The sequence below is a fragment of the Hypanus sabinus genome, chromosome 6 (assembly GCF_030144855.1).
Source record: "Hypanus sabinus isolate sHypSab1 chromosome 6, sHypSab1.hap1, whole genome shotgun sequence".
Classification (NCBI taxonomy): Eukaryota; Metazoa; Chordata; class Chondrichthyes; order Myliobatiformes; family Dasyatidae; genus Hypanus; species Hypanus sabinus.
In genome coordinates, this window is record NC_082711.1 from 147,332,906 (window position 1) to 147,353,226 (window position 20,321).

General features: G+C 40.9%; 1 protein-coding gene across 6 annotated transcripts in view; it reads right to left on the reverse strand.

The window, feature by feature from the left end:
* LOC132395942 (peripheral-type benzodiazepine receptor-associated protein 1) overlaps positions 1-20,321 on the reverse strand; it is a 312,337-nt gene that overhangs the window by 111,556 nt on the left and 180,460 nt on the right. For all 6 annotated transcript variants that reach the window (XR_009512792.1, XM_059973163.1, XM_059973159.1 and 3 more), the window contains exon 6: positions 9,841-9,975. Coding sequence is in view for 5 of the 6 variants with exons in the window: in XM_059973163.1 (XP_059829146.1) it covers positions 9,841-9,975 (135 nt within the window). In the remaining variant the exon portion in view is untranslated. The remainder of the gene's footprint in view (positions 1-9,840; positions 9,976-20,321) is intronic.

Genomic DNA, 20,321 nt, shown 5'->3' on the forward strand with positions numbered 1-20,321 from the left:
CGAAGCAGGTTCCTTATGTCCAGTCTATTCTGCAATTAAGTTTTCACGGCTCTCGGCACTTAGCTTCTGTCCCGTGCTGCTCATGTTTTTTCCTGCTGAGAAAACTCAGTGGGTTTGTCCCTAAGTGAAGGGTGTATAGACTCAGGGTACTGAAGCAGTTTTGAGGGCTTCATTGTCTCATTAGACAGCCTCCGGGTCCAAGCTCCAGCCTCCCACCCACCCACTGCCAGACGCCTTGGCCAGGTGTGGTTGGTCGTGGGTCGGGTGAGAGGATAAGGTCAGGAGGTCCCCGTGCCAGGGCCGCGGCGGTCACATTCCGCAGAGAGCAATCGAACGATGAGTGTGACAGGGCGCACGCCCACCCCCCCCCCCCCCCCACCCTGGTAGGATTTATCAGCCGACAAAAGTTTGTTTCAGTAGAACGCAGCGCGGTAGCTGCTCTGATACTTACAAAATGCTGAGCCCAAATTAGGTCATCTGTGAATACTTTAGCACTGGATTCTCCACGAACATTCGGTGTGCGAAACAGCTTTAGAGGCGGCGCCCATCTATCTGCGCTCCAGGCCGGTAGCAACGGCATTTCCCGCTGGCCGCGCGAGGGTATCACTGCGGTTAGGTGACTGATGACCTCGTGTGGGTTCAAGTTCAACAGCGGGTGTGACAGGGAATGAGGAAAGATGCAGCTGACTCATATCGTTTCCTCGTGGCCTGGTGGTTGGGGACCACTGAATTACACTGTGTAGTGCGGGGGAGATACACGCATGCGCGCTGGGCAGAAAGAATGGAACTAAACCCCCGCAACCTGGAAACAATCTCTCAACAGTATTTGTGTATTTATTTTTCTTTTTTTTTTTCGGGATCTACTGGGAAAGTCTCGAAGATCGACGAGTCAATCACGATCGATGGGTTGGCAACCACTATTGTATACAATATCCCAAGTACAGCGCCACCAATAACTTGTAAAACTACAAGATAATGTCCCAGTTTCTAAACTTAGTGCCCTGACTAGTGAAGGCCAGCATGCTAACCATCTTTGTCACCACCCTGTCTTCTTGCTTACTTGTACTGCCAGGTCTCTCTCTTCCACAACATTCATCACTGCCCTGTCACTCACTCTGCAAGTCCTACCCTGGTTTTACTGTCCAAAATTTATCACCTCACACTTATCTAGGTTGAAATCCATTTGTCATTCTTGATCCCATATCTTAAACTGATCAAGGTCTCTTGGTAATTTCTCAGTAATTCATTGTAACCTGCTTCACTATCAAATAACCTCCTAATTTAGTATCATCAACAAACTTGTTAACGGTGCCATGTACGTTCATATCCAAATCATTTACATAAACAGTGAATAGAGGTCCCAACACTGATCCCTGGGGTAGCCCACAGTCACAGGCCTCCAGTCAAAGAATTAACCTTCAACCATCACCACCGGCTTCCTATCAATGAGCCAATTCTGAATCTATCGTGATGGCTCCCCAATTCCCATGTGATTTAACCTTCCAAGTCAGCCTTCCATGCAGAACTGTGTCAAATAGCTTACTAAAGTTCAGAGACAATATTCACTACCCCACCTTCATCAAACCCCTTAGTTATCTCTTCAACGATCTTGAAAAGATTTGTCAGACATGACCTCTTGTGCACAAAACCATGCTGCATATATATTCCTGATCAAGCCTTGACTAGCCAAGTGATGTCAGATCTTGTTCCTCAGAATTCTTTCCAGTAACTTCCCTGCAACTGAGGACAGGTTCCCTTCTGTCCCTGCTGCTCTCTAGAACAATGGGATAACATTAGTCACCCTCCAGTCTAATATATCTTCACCAGAGGCTAACAACAAAGCAAGTATCTCTACAAGGGCCTTTGCAATTCTTCCCTGGTCTCCTCTAAGTTCTGGGTCCACTTAGTCAGACCCAGGGGATTAGACCAACATGATGCACTTCAAGGCTGCAAATATCAGCTTCTTTGTAATATGTATATGACACAAGAGCTCATTACACTAATTTCTTTGGCATCCATGATATTCTCCTCAGCAAATACTGAGAAGTAAAGAGTAATAATCTCAGTCTTCTTCTGTGGCTACACTAACTATAGTCAGTCTACATGAATCTCTGAGAGATACATGATTTAAAGCACAGGCATACTCCCTGTAAAGGAATAAAAACCTTCCTTGCACTTCCAAATAACTTGGTATGACTTTATTATGAGTAATTCAATTACATCTTTAGGGTTACAAGCTCAGTAATCCTGAGGATGTAATTGCATTACTCAGAATCCTGTTTTACATAGAATGCATCCAAAAGTGCCAGATAATGAGCTGTATAAGATAATAAGTCAAGAGACTCTCAGATTAAAAATTAATCAAAAGCAAAGCACTGAAGATCTTGGAGGTATCCAGGTTAAATAACATAGGTAGAAATGAAAATTCAAAACAGATGACCTTTTATCAAAATGAAAAATTATTCAGCTGCCTTAGGATCATTTCCATTGTCTTCCATCTGCAGAGACTGGCGGTCTCCACTTAAATCTTCACTCCTCTAGTTGCTGATAAGATCCGAAAACGCTAAATAAAATTAACCAGATACAAGTCTTCTACATGTGTCTTCCAGTCTCCTTATATTCTTTTCTTTCCACAGAGGCAAAAATGGTGCAGAATACTCAAAATATGGCTTACAGGTGTCCCCTGTTTTAGAATGTTCGCTTTCCACCACTTCGCATTTACAAAAGACCTACATTAGTAACCTGTTTTCGCATTACAAGGAGGATTTCCGCTTTTACAAAAATTTTTCCCATATAAATTAACGGTTCTTCCCTTTACGCCATTTCAGCTTAAGAAAGGTTTCATAAGACACTCTACCTTTGTAAAGGGGTGGGGGGGACACCGGTACCTGTAGGTCAATATAACTATGATTTCTGTCAGCAACATTGCAATGATAATCATCTCATTTGATGTATTTAGGGAAACAAGATATAATGGAAGTTGGTAGAGAGACTAGATTGGTCAGCAGTTACTACATCCTTATTTACTAGTGCCCACATATCTGCATCTGCATACTTCACTCTGATGGTTAATTTCCAAGGAAAGAAATACTGATAAAACAACTTGGCAAGTAGAATCAATGACAGAATTAAAATGCATGAATGCTCAACGAACCACAATTTCAATCTATCATTCACAGAGGAGGAGATAGTTTGAGGTATAGATGAGTAACCTTCTATTGTGAAATCAAGGAATTCAAAGCTGGATCTCAGATGACAAAAGAAATAGAGATTAAAATGAAATAGCAAATAGCAGGTTCATATAGACAATTGAAAACTCAAATGAGGATAAAGCAAATAAGATTGGGTTTTCTGGAGGTCATAAAGGAAAGCATGAGGTATAGGGCATAGCTGAAGTACCAAATGAATGTTCTCTACCTGCTTTCATACAGCTGACTATGTTATACTATGAAGTTATCTTTTAGTGATGAAATACTAAAAAAACTAAATTAGCAATATAACTTTCATATTAGCAAAGTAAGTTAGCGATCCAGTTAGTATTCTAATAATGTTGCAACTAGTGTAACTAAGTAGTCAAACTAAATTAGTGTTTTACTGATACTAAGCTGGGATATATAAGTGTACTAATAGCAGTCAACAAAAAAAAAATCATTCTCTGTGGCTTAACCCCTCACAACTACACTAAACAACTAACAAAATGAGAAAGCGTAACTATACTAATTGGCTTCTACCATGCCCCGACCACACTGACAGAAAATAGATAGTGTACATGGCTCCAAATGACCAGAAAATAGATACATGGCTTATACAATTGGGAATGCAAGGTTCTTTACAGATCTGCATTGTTGATAAAATGTACCTGGCATCAAAAAGTTTTACTTCGTTAATCACGTCATTACATCCATTAGAAAAAGAGAAACTGCGAAATGTACTCAGCTATCTTGACACATCTCTCATTGAGCTTCTTCTAGGAACAACATTCCATTTTCCTATATACTGTATATCTTTTTAATCTGCTCTGCTGACAAGACTTTCTACACTTACCTTTAAGGTGTCCTCTTAAAACACCCATCATTTTTATTCCCATACCACTCTCCCAAGCAACTGGAAGTGCAATATTTGAACTTTTACCTCTTTCCACGATCCAGTGAACTAAACTTTCTCTCCAGGTGAAGCAATTAATTTGTACTTCTTCTGATTATGTGCATTACATTTGCCGCTCATGGTGTGATCTCCTCTAAATTGAAGAGGTCAAATGCAGATTGGGTAACCAATTAGTGAATCACCTCCACTTAGCTGACTGTAACTTAATTTACCTTCCTACTAATCTACCTCAGCCTCCTACATTGCTCCAACGCTGCTCATTGTAAGCTTGAGGGAAAACAGTTCATCTTTTGACTGGGCACATGGAAGCCCTCAGAGCTTAATACTAAATTTAACAATTTCATATAAACACTCTAGTTGTAAAAGGATCTTGTGCTTTCCTGGTGCACATGGCAAATAAACTCCTTTCGGACTTTCAACTGGGTACAGGTATTTAAATAATTGGTTAGAATGGATACCCAGCCATAAGCCAGAGAAGAGTTTATTCACTCTAGTTTTAATGATCCCTCACCACAGATGTGGCTATACATATTTTCCTATTTGTTTCTTTGTTTTTTTTTTTCCTCTGTATCCACCAAACATCCAGCATTTCAGTTTTCCAACTGCTGAAATGTTTCTGCAGTTATTTATTTTGCTCAAACTGTTCTATCTATTCATTGGTGGGGTACCAATAACAAATCAGCCACAGCCTTTGCCTAGCTGTGACCAACCACCAATGTCATGATGATAAAAATAAGTCCACTCCCGTTTCAGTGCTACACTGCACATGCTGATTGCTGAAGACCCAGAACATGATATAGAACATGAATGTGTTTTTTTATACCTTTGTTAGTGCGTTTATAGTTCCTTATTTATACAGAGGCCAAAGTAGCAGAGAACAGAAAGAATGGCCAAGCTACGTAATAATATTTGTTATGTGATTTCTGTGCTTTTCAATTCTATTCCTTCAGAAACAAATACTAATGTTTTGCTTACATTTTAAATACCCTTTTAACTATTATTGATCCTTGTAATAAGTATAAATATTTTGCACACAATGTATGTATATACATACGAACATTGATTCAATTGCTTCTGTTACAGAACGGTTCTAATTGCGACCTGTTAAAATCATCTTTACTTTATTGATGCTTATAGAGGAAAAGCTTAACCACAATACGTCTGGAACTTTCAACTTGTTTCTCAATTACAGTAATAGGTACATAACCATGTTTGCTTAAAATCCAACTGTTTCATGAAATATTAATGCAGTTATTAATTTTAGATAGTGTATTTGTATCTGAGCATTCTGCTCACTCAGAGCTACATAATAATCAGACACTGTGGTCTATGTAAATCAACAAGAAACTTCAGATACAAAGTAAGGGAGAGTATTTAACCCAGAACATAGGTGCAATTTAAAGATTAACATTAAACTAAAGTTACGATGAATTTCTCAGGCAGATCTGCAGATGAAGAACAGCATTCTGTATTAAAATTTCCAGACAAACCACAAACAGTTATTTTATTAAATTGTAGTTTAGTTATTATAAATAATAAGAACTCGGTAATACTTTAATGATTTTCATTCAATAAATTTTGAGATTAGTTATGAACCTTCAAAGGATTTATTGAATTTGTCCCTGTAGATATCTGATTCCAGTTGTCTGGCAAAATCTGCTCTCAATAGAAACTTGACCTGGGTTAGATACATAGCCTGGGCAGTGGCTGCCCAGGCCCAAAACTCCGACATAAATTGTTCCAATAAATAACCAAACTTCACACATACAATGAACCTAATGTATAATAAAACTTCAGACATAAGATGCTTCCAGTGAATAATCTATCTTCAGATACTGAATGCTCCCAATAACAATTAACATTAGCTCAAATTCACACTTCTTTGAACATCAGATAACACAGGACTACGACAAAAAATCCTCTTCTATAGCTACCTATCTTTGCACAAAGTCAGAATAATAGAAAATAAATAGTATAAATAAATCAACCAGAAGTTTTATTTCAGCATCCTACTCTCTTTTGTCATTCTCTTATGGTGAGATCTGTGGTCTTTACCTTCTTACACCAACAGCAATATAACCTTACATTCAATTTCTATCTATACTGAATTGCTGCAGGTAAGATCAACACTACTAAAACAAAACCTGATGACATTTAAGTAAATAAATAATAAACCTCCATATAACACTGCCTTGGGAACACATGCATTACAGTTACAATGTAGCACAGTCATGACCTGTTTTATATGAACTCTTTCTTGGAGTTATAAATGTAAGAGCAAGTAATGCAATCAATCAGAAGCATATTAAATATTAAAATGCTCCAGTTCTGTAATGGAGAGGCAGCAAGCCAAAAGTTAAGAACATTCGAAGCAAGCTCTTGGGAAACACCATGATAAAATAATGTTGAAATTTTAATACAATTGAAAAAAAAACGTCTTGAATATTACCTTCTTTTTCTTAGTAATTCAAGCAGAAAGAATGTAGAGCCTATGCTGACGATGCTGTACCCAACCAGACAAAGCCCCTGCTGCTACCAAGCAACAGCCAAAGGATTTATAGGGCAGACTCACTGTCACAGATGGAGAGTGAGGCAACATCTAAGCATTCAACAGGAAAATCCAACTCATTAAATTTCTTCAGAAGAAATGAGCATTACATTTAATATTATACCTTGCAGCAGAAAGGCAAATATGAGATCAGCAAGTGGGGTAGATACTGTAGCAGTTGTGAATAGATTGATCCAAACCTCCCCTTCCATTTTTGCACATCATGGTAGTGCCTAAATCCATGTAACTGTCTTATCAGGTATCATGATTGCTTCTAGCTCAGCTGCAACCTCTCCTGCATTTACTGACTGGGAGGGAGAACTAGTGTAAATTGTAAATTCTAATTAATCAGTTCAAATTAGTACTTCAATAGAAACGGTGAATTCAAGAATCGAGCTTATCACATTAAAATATCTCAAAAAATCAATTCTGTCCAAGGCACTTCACAAAGGTAGTCTCTCAAAAAAAAATTATACAGGGCAAAAACAGGAAGTTATCAAGGAGTCCGTGAATACTGAGTCACAGAAGTAGATTTTAAGGAGGGCCTTAAATCAAAGAAAGCAGAGAGGGGTGGACCAGAGTTCAGGAAGGAAGCTCAATCGAACAGTCTCACCATCACAGCTGAGTTCGAAACACTACAATGAAGGAGCAGCTGAGTACCAGAGTTCCAGCAATGACAGTGGGAGTGGTAGGGCAGGAGAAGAGTGGAGAAAGTGGGTCAGGGTTATGCGTTAGATTGAGTTAATTGATAATGAACTCCACGTTTAATTTTAGATAACTGGTTCGCTCTGGGTTATACCCTAGGTAATTTACAGATGCCTTTGTCAAACTCAAAGTAGGAAATGGACTCAGTGTTGCATTGTGGTAATGGAATGGAAGCATAATTGGGGTCTAAATTAGACTGCAGTCACAGAAAATCAACACAGAACAACATCTACTTTAAGATGGATTTACTGTACTTATTGGTAGATTAGCTATAGTTGCAGATGTTGGAATTACAGTAATTACTAAAATTTTGGTAATTCTGTACACTTCCAACAAACAGTTCAAGGTCTGCAGCTTGGCCAGTTATAAAATAGTGGCAGGTGAAAGAGAATAAAATATTATAAGTATTTTTCTTAAACTCTTGCTGCTTTTAAGACAACATTCCTTTAGAGATACTACTTGGTTAAAACTCCCCTGCAGTGTCCAGAAGGTGTGTTGCACAATGAACATCAATATTACTGACATCCCTGATGCAGATGTCGTTGCTCTTGAGTGGTGCAAGCTCAGTGGATAGGATTCACAGAAGGTTTGTGGCCTCAGCCACTTACAATTAATATTAGTGACTTTGGTGTTGATATTTGAATAAAACATAGACAAATTTGTTGTCTATCCAAGGCTAACAGGGAAAGCAAACTATGAGAATGTAGGAAGTCTCTAGCAGAATAAACACTCAGTGGCTACTTTATTAGGTACCTCCTGCACGTAATAAAGTGGCCACTGAATGTACATTCATGGACTTTTGTTGCCATAGCCAATCCACTTCAAAGGCTTGACATGTTGTGAGTTCAGAGATGCTCTTCTGCACACCACTGTTGTAATACAGGGTTTTTTGAATTACTATCCTGTCAGCTTGAACCGTCCTCCTCTAACTTCTCTCATTAACAAGGTATACAGTCAGTGGACACTTTATTACAGGGGTGTAACTCATTTTAGGTCACGGGCCGGATTGGGCAAAACGCAGCTTCATGCGGGCCGGATCAGTCGGGCGCGTGCGAACGCAGCTTTCATTGCCTCCTTTTTTTCGGCCTGTTCTCATGTGTCTCAGTCTCTGCTATAACTACAAAGTGTTTCACTTCACAAATTCCGTTTCTTATGAAGAAGACTGCTGAGCAAGCATTATTTTTATGATTGGTATTAACTTACAATCATAGGCTTCATATCGCCGGGCCATTAATAATTAAAATAATAGATCTATCTAAAATGATCTTGCGGGCCGGATATAATTGTACGCCGGGCCGGATATGGCCTGTGGGCCTTGAGTTTGACACCTATGCTTTATTAGGTACACCTGCTCATTAATGCAAATATCTAATTAGCCAATCATGTGGCCAACTCAATGCATAAAAGCATGCAGACAAGGTCAATAGTTTCAGTTGTTCAAACCAAATTATGAGAATGGAGAAGAAATGTAATCCAAGTGACTTTGACTGTGGAATGATTGCTGTGCCAGATGGAGTGGTTGGAGTATCTCAGAAACTGCTGATCTCCTGTGAATTTCATGCACAGTAGTCTCTAGAGTTTACAGAGAATGGTGTGAAAAACAAAATTCATACAATGAGTGGCAGTTCAGTGGGCAAAAATGCCTTGTTAAGGAGAAAGGCTAGAGAAGAATGGCCAGACTGATTCAAGCTGATGGGAAAGTGACAATAACTGTGCATTATAGCAGCTGTGTGCAGAAGAGCATCTTTGAGCACACAACACAATGAACCTTGAAATATATGGGCTACAGCAGCAGAAGACAATAAGCATACATTCAGTGGTCACTTTATTATGTACAGGAGGTACCTAATAATGTGGCCACTGAGTATATTTTACCTCCACCAGATCTGGCAGACATGAGAAGACCTCTCTAAATCATTGTCCGATGCTACTTGTCTTATATATAACACATTGCCAATGTTAACATTCTGACAATTGTCACAGTTACTGCTAATGTTTTTCTGGTCTTATTTGACAAATCTAAATGAAGTTTGCCTTCATGCTTTAAATGTTCAATGGATGCAAATTTCACCAGGTGCTGCTCAAGGCCCATAGCATCCACCCTGAATTCTCCAGCACCAGATGTGTACATCGGTCTTTTAATCTTTGCAAATTGTATTACCTGCTCTATCTTGTTTCACATTTTCTTTGATTTGGATATTCTCTATGTTACTATGTTTTGTGTGGAATGGTTACTTTGGCTACTGTGGAAGAATGCTCCCACTACAGTTTTCTCTGGTTTCTTGATCAAAAATTTTGGGTGGGGAGGTGATATATGGAATGATGAGTGCGAGAGTACAGGTACACAAGATAGAAAAAAGAATGGAGAACAATTTTTTTTCAGGACAGAAAAGAGAATGGGTGAGGTACTGTTAATACAGGCAAAATTGAAAGAAGTACTAATGCAAGAGGTAAATATCTTGATCTATGTGCTTTTTACTCACAGTCCCTGGACCATTCAAGTGAGAGGACCCTTGGAGAGACACAACAGCTAACTGTCTCTGCAGCCGCAGTACTTCCTTTTGAGATTCTCTCAGCACTCGCTCAAAGTCACTCTGTTTTAACTGATCTGGAGTCTCCTGTGAAGACATAAGAAGAGAATATGTGCTCAGATTTATTCTAGAAATTTATGCCTTGAAATAGGAATTCAAAAGACTGATCAATGAGAACACACATTTTTGGAACATGTTGTTTATAAGATTTTTCATTGGAAACCCTCATTTACTAATATAGGGAATTGGTCAGATTCAGTGGAAGACTGATAGAGTTAGAGAAGTATTAATGTTTATCAAACTCTATTTTCCGGTAAGTTGGAGGCATGTTCAGACTCAGTAGCTTCAAAAAATGTTTTTGTCTTTTTTTTTTAAATCACAAGACACTGCTGAACATTAAGAACTTCAAGTACTGGAGGTCTCCCCTCAATGAGTCATCTGTTGGCAGGGAGCTGGACTTGGTGTGGACTATGTTGCTGGCTGCTACAGAGAGGCTTTGCAGCCAGGTTGAAGGAAGGCTGTGTTTAATCCAACAGGAGTAATTATCTTAGACATTTTTCTTGTGATTGTAAGACCCTATTGGATATTGATAACATGGAAAGAGACAAGTCTGTTTCGTTGGTTTATGAGCAGGACCAACAGTGGGGGAGCTGTGTGACCTCAGTTGTAGCATGGACGAGACCTGGTGCTGCAGTGTCACCTGTTTGCCCTCACACAGGAGAAAAGCATTGAGAGTCAGTATGGCGTGTGTCTGTGTTGCCGTCCTACATGCACTCGGTGAAAGAAAAGCTGGATATGTTCGTCTGCAGACTCTGCGGGCTTGCTCTTGCCAACAACATTCATGGATTCAGAGACGTGGGGAATATTATTTATTTCTGTAATTGTAATATGTTTACTCCTATGTGCTGTATGTGCCTTGTGCTGTATATGAATGTTGGTACTATGTTTTGCACCTTGGCCTTGAAGGAGTGATGTTTCATTTGGTTGTGTTCATGGGTGTCATGATGGCTGAATGACAATTAAACTTGGAACTTGACTCTGCCCGATGACTCAGAACATTGACTCACACAAAAATAAAATTTATGTATAATGAAATTCAAATACATTAAAAAAAGGAAAATGCTGGAATTACTGAGCAGCTTGGGCCACATCTCTGGAAAGGGAAATAGAATTAACATTGACCTTCCTGCTGAATTGGAAGACCTGGCAGACTCAGTACAGTTCAATGATAAGGAGGGAGAATGTCAATAGCATATAAAGAGAGAATGTGCAGGTTATAGAAAAACTGCAGCCTCAAGGTGACTAATACTTCCAAAAAGAAACTTAAGATGAGGAAAAGACAACATAATGCAGGCACCACATAATAAACAGAATATACAAGTAACTACAAGAACAAAGTGTGTTTGGAATAAGTTACTTTATATGGCAACTTGCCTGAATGCAGAATTATTTGTCACAGGGAATAGTTCTGATATGTTAAAGAAAATTAGTAAACAAAATGATCCTTAAACTCTTCTGAAAATTATTAACCATAATGCCTGTCAGCATTGTACTCACTCTGCATCCTCCAGTATTGCCTTGCCTCCAATTTCCCTGAGATCATTGTTTAGTAAAGTGCATGAGATATGATTGCTGTAGGTTTGAAAACAACAATCTATTTTGCAGATGCATTAGGGTTATACCTTTTCTCCATTCATGTTTAATTTGCTTCAGCCTAGAATAATGAATGTAAAAGAATCAATTCCTTATGATACTTTTTTGAGATCTGGTGCAGTTGACAAGAACATCATTTGGTGCTCAGCCTTCATTGCCACTGAGAAGGTAGTGGATCATGGCCATTGTTTTAATGAAGGTATCTCCACAGGACCTTTGAGTAGATTGTTCATGGATTTAAATCCAGCTATGAAAATGACTGGCATTATATTTCTGAGTCGCAGTGATGTGTGACACGGACAGAAACCGGATACTGTTCCTGCTTGTGGAGCTCGGACTTGGCAGTATGGTGTTTGGACGTGGCCATTTTGCCATACTCTTGTTGTTCTGGCCTGGTATATCTAACGATTAAGTCCTATGATTCTACTTACCAAGAGAGCTCTCCTCCATGATCCTAACCGCAACTTACTTACTGCCAAAAGCTAGTCTCAGGCACTCAAGATATTGAATGCTGCCATCATGAAACAAAAATAGCCCACTTTGATGCATTTCAAATTATAGTTAGGGACTTTACTCAGGCTTGTTTGAAGAAATCTCTGCCCAGTTATTGTCAACATTTAATCTGCAGCACCAGGGTCCCAACACTCTTGACTACTGCTATATCATGATAAAGAATTCCTACCATTCCAGGCCTAGACCACATTTCTGTTAATCTGATCACTTGCCTGCCCTTCTCCTACCTGCACACAAGTAGAGGATAAAGAGCAAGGCTCCAGAGGTAAGGACAGTTGCAGGAAGCAGAGGATTACTTTGAGTCAGTGGACTGTGCCATGTTCAAGGACAAAAAGGATATGAATGAATACATCATGGTTGTCCTGGACTTTATAAAAACAATCATAGATGAGTGTGTCCCCACAAAATTATTCAGTGTTTTCCCAATCCAGAAACCTTGGATGAATCTTGAAATCCACAATCTGCTGAGGGCCACATCAGTGGCATTCAGAGGCAACACGAGTGAATCTGCAGATGCTGGAAATAAATAACAAACACAAAGTGCTGGCAGAACTTTCAGGTCTGGATCAAGTAACATACAAGAGGTCCAGACACAATCTCTAGAAAGCCATCTCTTGCGAGGAGTGGCAATTCCACATGAAACTTGAATCACTGAATCATATGCACAACAGCTGCAGCAGGGCTTGAATGCAATCACTTCTTATAAAGTGAAACCAAGCAACAGAGGTGACAACAAGACTTCGCTCCCTGATGAGCTCAATGCCTTTATGCCTGCTTTGACTGTCAAACATAGAGGAATCTTCATAAACTCCCACAGTCCCTGAAGACCCTGTGAATTTGGTCTGAGTCTGATGTGAGCGCATCCTTCAGGAGGGTGAACCAACAGAAAGCATCTGGCCCAGATGGGGTACATGGCCAAGTATGTTTGTACAAAAGATCTATCCTAATCAAATGGCTGGAGTGTTCACTGATATCTTTAACCTCTCGCTTCGGCACTCTGAGGTACTCAACTGCTTCAAGCATTACACCAGTGCCTAAGAAGAACATGGTAATCTGCCTCGAAGACCATCGACCTGTAGCACTTAAGTCCATTGCGATGAAGTGCTTTGAGAGTTTGGTGATTAAATATATCAACTCCTGCCTGAGAATCAACTTGGATCTGCTGCATTTTGCCTAATGGCACAACAGGAACACACAAATGCCATTTCACTGGCTCTTCACTCAACCCTGGAACATCTCAACAGCAAAGGTGCATATATCAGGATGCTCTTTTTGCACTACAGCTTGGCATTCAGTACTATTATCCCCTCAAAGCTAATCAATAAGTTTCAAGACCTTGGCCTCAATATCTCCTTGTGCAATTGGATATTCGATTTCATCACTTGCAAACCCCAGTCAGTTTGGATTGGCAAACAACATCTTCTCCACAATATCCATCAGCACAGGTGCACCACAAGGCTGTGTGTTCAGCTCCCTGCCCTACTCACTTTATATTTTTGACTGTGAGGCGAAGCACAGCTCCAACGTCACACCTCCCCAGGATACACCTGGCTAACATTCAGTCCCTGGATAACAAGCTGTGTGAACTGAGAGCCAGAATCTCCTACCAGTGAGAAACAAAGGAATGTAACATTTTGTGCTTCATGGGACCTGGCTGACGGAGGAGATACCAGCCCTCTGGGTTCTCCCTGTTCCAAGTGAACAGGTCAAAAAACCTCTTCAGGGAGAGTAAAGGAGGAGGGGTATGCTTCATGGACAATAATCCTTGGTGCGACCGCCAGAATGTACATGCCCTCAAATCTTTTTGTTCCCCAGACCTGCAATACCCAGTACTGGTGTGCAGACCCTGGCTGCTTAGGGAATTCATGGCTGTAATCATCACAGCGGTGTACATTCCGCTGCAGGCTGATACTGACCTGGTTCTCAAGGAACTGGACAAGACCATCAACACACTGGAGACTGCACACCCAGAGGCTGCCTTCATTGTTGCCGGTGACTTTAATTGAGCATCACTGACAAAAGTCTCTCCAAAGTTTTCCCTTCGCCCAACTTTTGGAAAATCAAATCACTCTTCAATCCTGCTTTTGCTTACATATAGGCAGAAGCTGAAACAAGACGCAAGCATAGTTAAAACCATCCACTGTTGGTCCGACCAATTGGCCTTCATGCTGCAGGACTGCTTCAAGGACACTGAATGGAATGTCTTCCATGATGAGGATGTCTCTGAGTTCACAGATGGAGTCACGTGCTTCATCCAGAAGTGCATCGATGATGTTGTCCCCCTGAAGTCGGTAAGGGTCTTCCCAGACCAGAAACCCTGGATCAATAGTTCCATGCAAGCAGCACTTACTGCACAGCATAGAGGCAATCTACATACTGGCAATCAGCTGGAGCTCAAGAAAAGCAGCTACAATCTGTGCAAAGCTATCAAGGCCGTGAAACAATACAGGGACAAGATTGAGTCGAGATTCACAACGAATAGCACATGTGACTTTTGGTGAGGGATGCATACCATCACAGACTTCAAAGCCAAACATTGTGGTGGCACCAACATTGCGGCCTCTCTCCCAGATAACCTCAACTGCTTTTACGCTTGGTTCAATGTCACTAACTCTGAGCCTCCAAGGAAAGCCACCGCTACAACCTGCAACCTTGCCACCGCTGAGGCACGCAGATGTTTCCAACGAGTAGACAGTCACAAGGCTGCGGGACCGGACGGCATCCCAAAGCAAGTGCTACAGATATGCGCAGCACAACTGACAGGTGTTTACAGACATTTTTAACCTCTCTCTCTCCCAGTGTAGAGTGCCCTCCTGCTTCAAATCATCCACTATTATCCCTGTACCAAAAAAGACCAAGGTAATATGCCTGACTGACTGGCATCCTGTCGCACTCACCTCAATAATAAGCAAATGCTGTGAGAGGCTGGCCAAGGATTACATTTGCAGCTTGCAAATGGACCCCCTACACAACCGATCAACAGACGACAAAATAATCACTGCTCTACATACCGTCCTTCCATATCTGGAGAAGAAGGATGCTTATGTGAGAATGCTGTTCTTGGACTACAGTTCAGTAATCAACACCATAATTCCATCCAGGCTCGACAGGAAGCTCAAAGACCTCAGTCTTGACCCTGCCAGATTGCTGGCAGGTGGTAAGGGTGGTTTCCCTCTTTTCCACCCCTCTTACTCTCAACACAGGAGCCCTCTGGACTATGTACTAAGTCCCCTCCTTTACTTTCTGTATACCCATGACTGTGTCAGTACCCACATCTCTAATCTGCTAATTAAATTTGCTGACAATACTACATTGATTACCTGAATCTCAAGCAATAATGATGTGGCCTACAGGGAAGAAGTCATCTCCCTGACACAATGGTATCAAGAAAATAACCTCTCACTCAATGTTGCAAAATCTAAGGAGCTAGTTGTGGACTACAGGAGGAATGGAGACAGGCTAACCCTTATTGACATCAATGGATCTGGGGTTGAGAGGGTAAACAGCTTTAAGTTCCTCGGCACCTACCTCACAAGGTCTGTACACACTAGCTGTGTGGTGAAAAATGCACAACAGTGCCTCTTTCACCTCAGACAGTTGAGAAAGTTTGGTATGGGCCCTCAAATCCTAAAAACTTTCTACAGAGGCACTATTGAGAGCATCCTGACTATCTGCCTTGCTGCCTGGTGTGGAAACTGTACCTCCCTTAACTGCAGGATTCTGCAGAGCGTGGTGTGGACGGCCCAGTGTGTCTGTAGTTGTGAACTTCCCCCTATTCAGGACATTCACAGAGAGATTTATAGAGAAGGATTAGAGAAGACATTTACAGAGAAGGATTATTGGGGACCCAAGCCACCCCAACCACAATCTATTCCAGCTGCTACCATCCGTGAAATGGTACCACAGCATATTAGTCAGGACCAACAGGCTCTGGGACAGCTTCTTCCACCAGGCCATCAGTCTGATTAACTCATGCTGATTTGAGTGTATTTCTATGTTACCTTGACTGTTCTATTTATTATAAATTATTGTAAATTACTGTGATTGCACATTGCACATTTTTACCCCTCATGTCTGTAAAGGATGTAAGAAACAAAGTCAATTCAATTCAATTAAGTTTGCTGGTGACACCAATGACATCAAAATCAAAGGTGGTGACGAATCAGCATATAGGAAGGAGACTGAAAGTTTGGCTGAGTGATCCTATAACAGCAACCTCTTACTCAAAGTCATCAAGACCAGGGCAGTGATCATTGACTTCAAATAAAGGAAACCAGAGTTCCTTGAGCCAGTCCTCATTGTTGAATCAGAGGTAGAGAGGGTCAGTAACTTTAAATTCCTCAATTACTATTTTTATTATTATTTATTATTATTCTTATTACTTACTCTTATTATTTCGGAGGATTTGTCCTAGGCCCAGCATGTAAGTGTAATTACAAAGAAAGCACGGCAGCACCTCCACTTCTTTCGGAGTTTTCCAAGATTGTCATGAAATCTGAAACTCTGACTAACGTCTATAGATGTATGGTGGAGGGTACATGGACATCATGGCCTATTATGGAAACACCAGTGCCCTTGAAAGGAAAATCCTACAAAAAGTAGTAGGTACAGTTCAGTCCATCACAAGTAAAGACCTCCCTGCCACCTAATACATTACGCAGAGCGCTGTCTCATGAAAGCAGCATCCATCAAGGACCCACATCGCCCAAACCATGTTCTCTTCTTGCTGCCACCATCAGGAAAAAACTACAGGAGCCTCACAACCCATGCCAGCAGTTTCAGGAACAGTTATTTTCCCTCAGCCATCAGGCTCTTGAACCAGAGGGGATAACTTCACTCATCCTATCAATGCACTGTTCCCACCACATACAGATTCACTTTCAAGGACTCTTCATTTCATGTATTTCGATTCGTACTTCAGGGAGTGTGAAGCGCAGAAACAAATATCACTATCACTGTGATGATTGTACGCTCTAGTATCAATTGTTTGGTGACAATAAAGTATTTGTATTGTACTAGATATTTATTGCTTATTTATTATTATTATTATTCCTTTTTATATCTATCCCTCAACATAGGTTGTTTGTCCATTCTGTTGGGTGTGATCATTTACTGATTCTATTGTGTTTCTTGTACTTACTGTGAATTCCCCCAAGAAAATGAAACTCAGGATTGCACATGGTGACATATTTGTACTTTGATAATAAATTTATTTTGAACTTTGAGTCTATAGCACTTACTTTTCTTGGTAATGGAGACCACAGGTTCAGGCAACCTGGGTGAGTAACTACTGAGCATTTTGGAGCTAGTGCACACTGCAACCACTGAGCACTCATGATTGAATGGTGAAGCTGACTCAATGGACCAGATGGCTCCTATGTCTTATGGTTTTATGGAATGAAAGGGTTAATGTACGAGAAGTATTTGATGCTTCTGGGCCTGTATTCACTCGAATTTAGGATATGAGGGGTGGATAAACCCACTGAATATTAAAAAGGCCAGGAAAAGAGGGTGTGGAGAGGATATTTCCAATAGTCCTTGAGTCCAGTACCATAGAGCACATCCTCAGAACAGAAGGATGTCCCTTTAGTACAGAGATGATGAGTTTCTTTAGCCAGACAGTGGTGAATTTGTTCAATTCATTGATGGTTGTGGAGGCCATGTCATTGGGAACATTTAAAGCGGAGATTGATAGGTTCTTGATTAGGCATGATGCTATTATAGTTTGGGGTGTTCAGGAGAACAATTCTGGCATTGTCTGTAAGGAGTCACTGAACCTCTTCTAAGTGGAATACGTGGGTTTTCGGAGACCTCCAGTTTCCTCCCATATTCGAAAGATGTACTGGGCAAGTTAGTTGCCCAATGTAAACTGTCCTATGATTAGGTTAGGGGTAATCGGGTTTGTTGGAGATTACCAGTGTGGCATGGCTCAAAGGGCCAGGGGGCATACATCACACTGTATTGCTAAATAAAAAAATTAGTAAGGATATTCAAGGTTTATAGAGAAAAGGCTGGAGAATGGGGTTAACAGTGAAAATAAATCAGCCCTGATTGAACAGCCGAGCAGAATCACTGGGCCGAATGGCCTAATTCTGCTCCTACTGTATGTCATATGGTCTTATTCCAACTACTCTGTGTGGGAAAAAATACCCCTTAGATCCCCACTAAAATTCCTTCCTCTCACCTTAAGTCAATGCTCTCTGGTTTTTGACACATCCACCAAGGAAAACCTCTAAGAGCAGCAGGGGTGCTCTGGCTATCTATTATTTCCATATCTCCCCTAATTTTATATACTTCTATTACATGACCCTTTCTTTACTCTTGGGAAGAGACCAAGTTATCCAAACTCCTTATAACTCAAGCCTCCTATCCAAGCAACATTCTTGGAAAACAAGAGAAAATCTGCAGATGCTGGAAATCTGAGCAAAACATTTCTGGAGAAACTAAGCAGGCCAGGCAGCTTCTATAGAAAAAAGCAGTTGACATTTGGGGCCGAAACCCTTCAATCCTTGTGAATCTATTTTATACCCTTTTTCTAACATGACATCCCAAATCTTGCACTCAAAGTCTTAGCACATGATGACAAGCTCCCATATGCCCTTGTCACTACATTGTCTACTGACATTATGTTGTCACTTTCAGGAAACTATATACCTGCTCCTCAAGGTCACTTTGTTCCAACACTTGCCAGGACCCTGTCCTGCCTGATTGAACCTTCCAAAATTCACCATCACAATTATCTAGGGTAAATGTCATCTGTCATTCCCTTGCCCACTTTCCTATTTGATATATAACCTGTTGTCACCTTAGTTAACTTTCTTCACTGTCTACTGCATTACCAATTTTCTAATCATGCCACCTACATACTAATCCAAAAAATCTGAGACAGAAGACCCAGCACTGATCCTTGCAGCATACCACTGGTCACAGCCCATGTCCTTCTACATGATAAAGAAGATTTTAAAAAGGTCAGGAGCCATTTAAACCCAGGAAAATGTAAACTGGAGATCTGTGAGTAGATTATGGAAGGTGAATGCCCTTTAACATTATTGACAATAACAGCCTCTGTTACGTCGTTGATGACAGAGCAGACAGGCTGGATGGTAATTAGCTAGCGGCCCAATCAGCAGCAGGTGCAGGCCACAGTGACGAGGTTTCTCGCAGGTCAGTGGTGCTTGTTTAAAAGGAGAGCTTCATGGGCGTTCAGGCTTATTCCAGTAGTCCAATCAGTGGCAGGAGCAGGCCACAGTGATGAGGTTCTTTTGCAGATCAGCGATGCTTGATTAGAAGTACAGAAGGGACAAGCGGAGCAGCCATTGTTGGGAGTAGGCCAGTGGCGAGAGTATGAGTGTCAGGCTTTGGGTCAAAGGAGGATTCAGGTGAAAGAGGCTCTGGCTCTGGGTAAGCTTCTGTTAAGACTCCCTATTTTTACCCTCTCTCTTTTTTGTACCTAGAGTGGTAAATGGATGTTGTGTATTCTTGGATGTTGTGCAAGAGGAGGAAGAGGGAAGTGGGAGTGATGGGGAACTTCTTCTGGGGAGGTATGACAGATTCAAAAGTTGACAGGTTGAACCTGAACCCAATAGGGTCCAATATTCTCGAGGGCTGGTTGTTAGAGCTGTTGGGGAGAGTTTAAACGAACTTGGCAGGGGAGAGGGAAAACGAGTGAAGGGACTTGGAATAGGATGGATGGTTAAAAAAAGATAGCATGCAGTCAGACTGTCAGGAAGGGCAGGCAGGGGATAGGACAAAATTGCAGCTAGCAGGGTGAATATCAGTGCATTAGGGATGCAGAATCAAAAATGATAGCAAATACAGTACTCAAAGTGTTATATCTCAATACACAGAGTATAAGAAATAAGATGGATGTTCTTATTGCACTGGTACAGATTGTCAGGCATGATGTTGCAGTCATAACTGAACTGTGGCTGAAGGATGGTTGTAGTTGGGAGCTCAATGTCCATGGTCGCACATTGTATCAAAGGTATAGGAAGGTAGGCAGAGGGGGTGGTCTGCCTCTTCTGGTTAAGAATGGTATGAAATCTGTAGAAAGATGTGACATAGGATTGGAAGATGTTGAATCCTTGTGGGTTGAATTAAGACACTACAAAGGTAAAAGGACCATGATGGCAGTTATAGACAGTACAAGCCTTCCAACAGCAGCTGGGATGTGGACCACAGATTACAATGGGAAATAGAAGAAGTGTATCAAAAGAGCAATGTTATGATAGTGATGGGAGATTTCAATATGCAGGCTAACTGGAAAA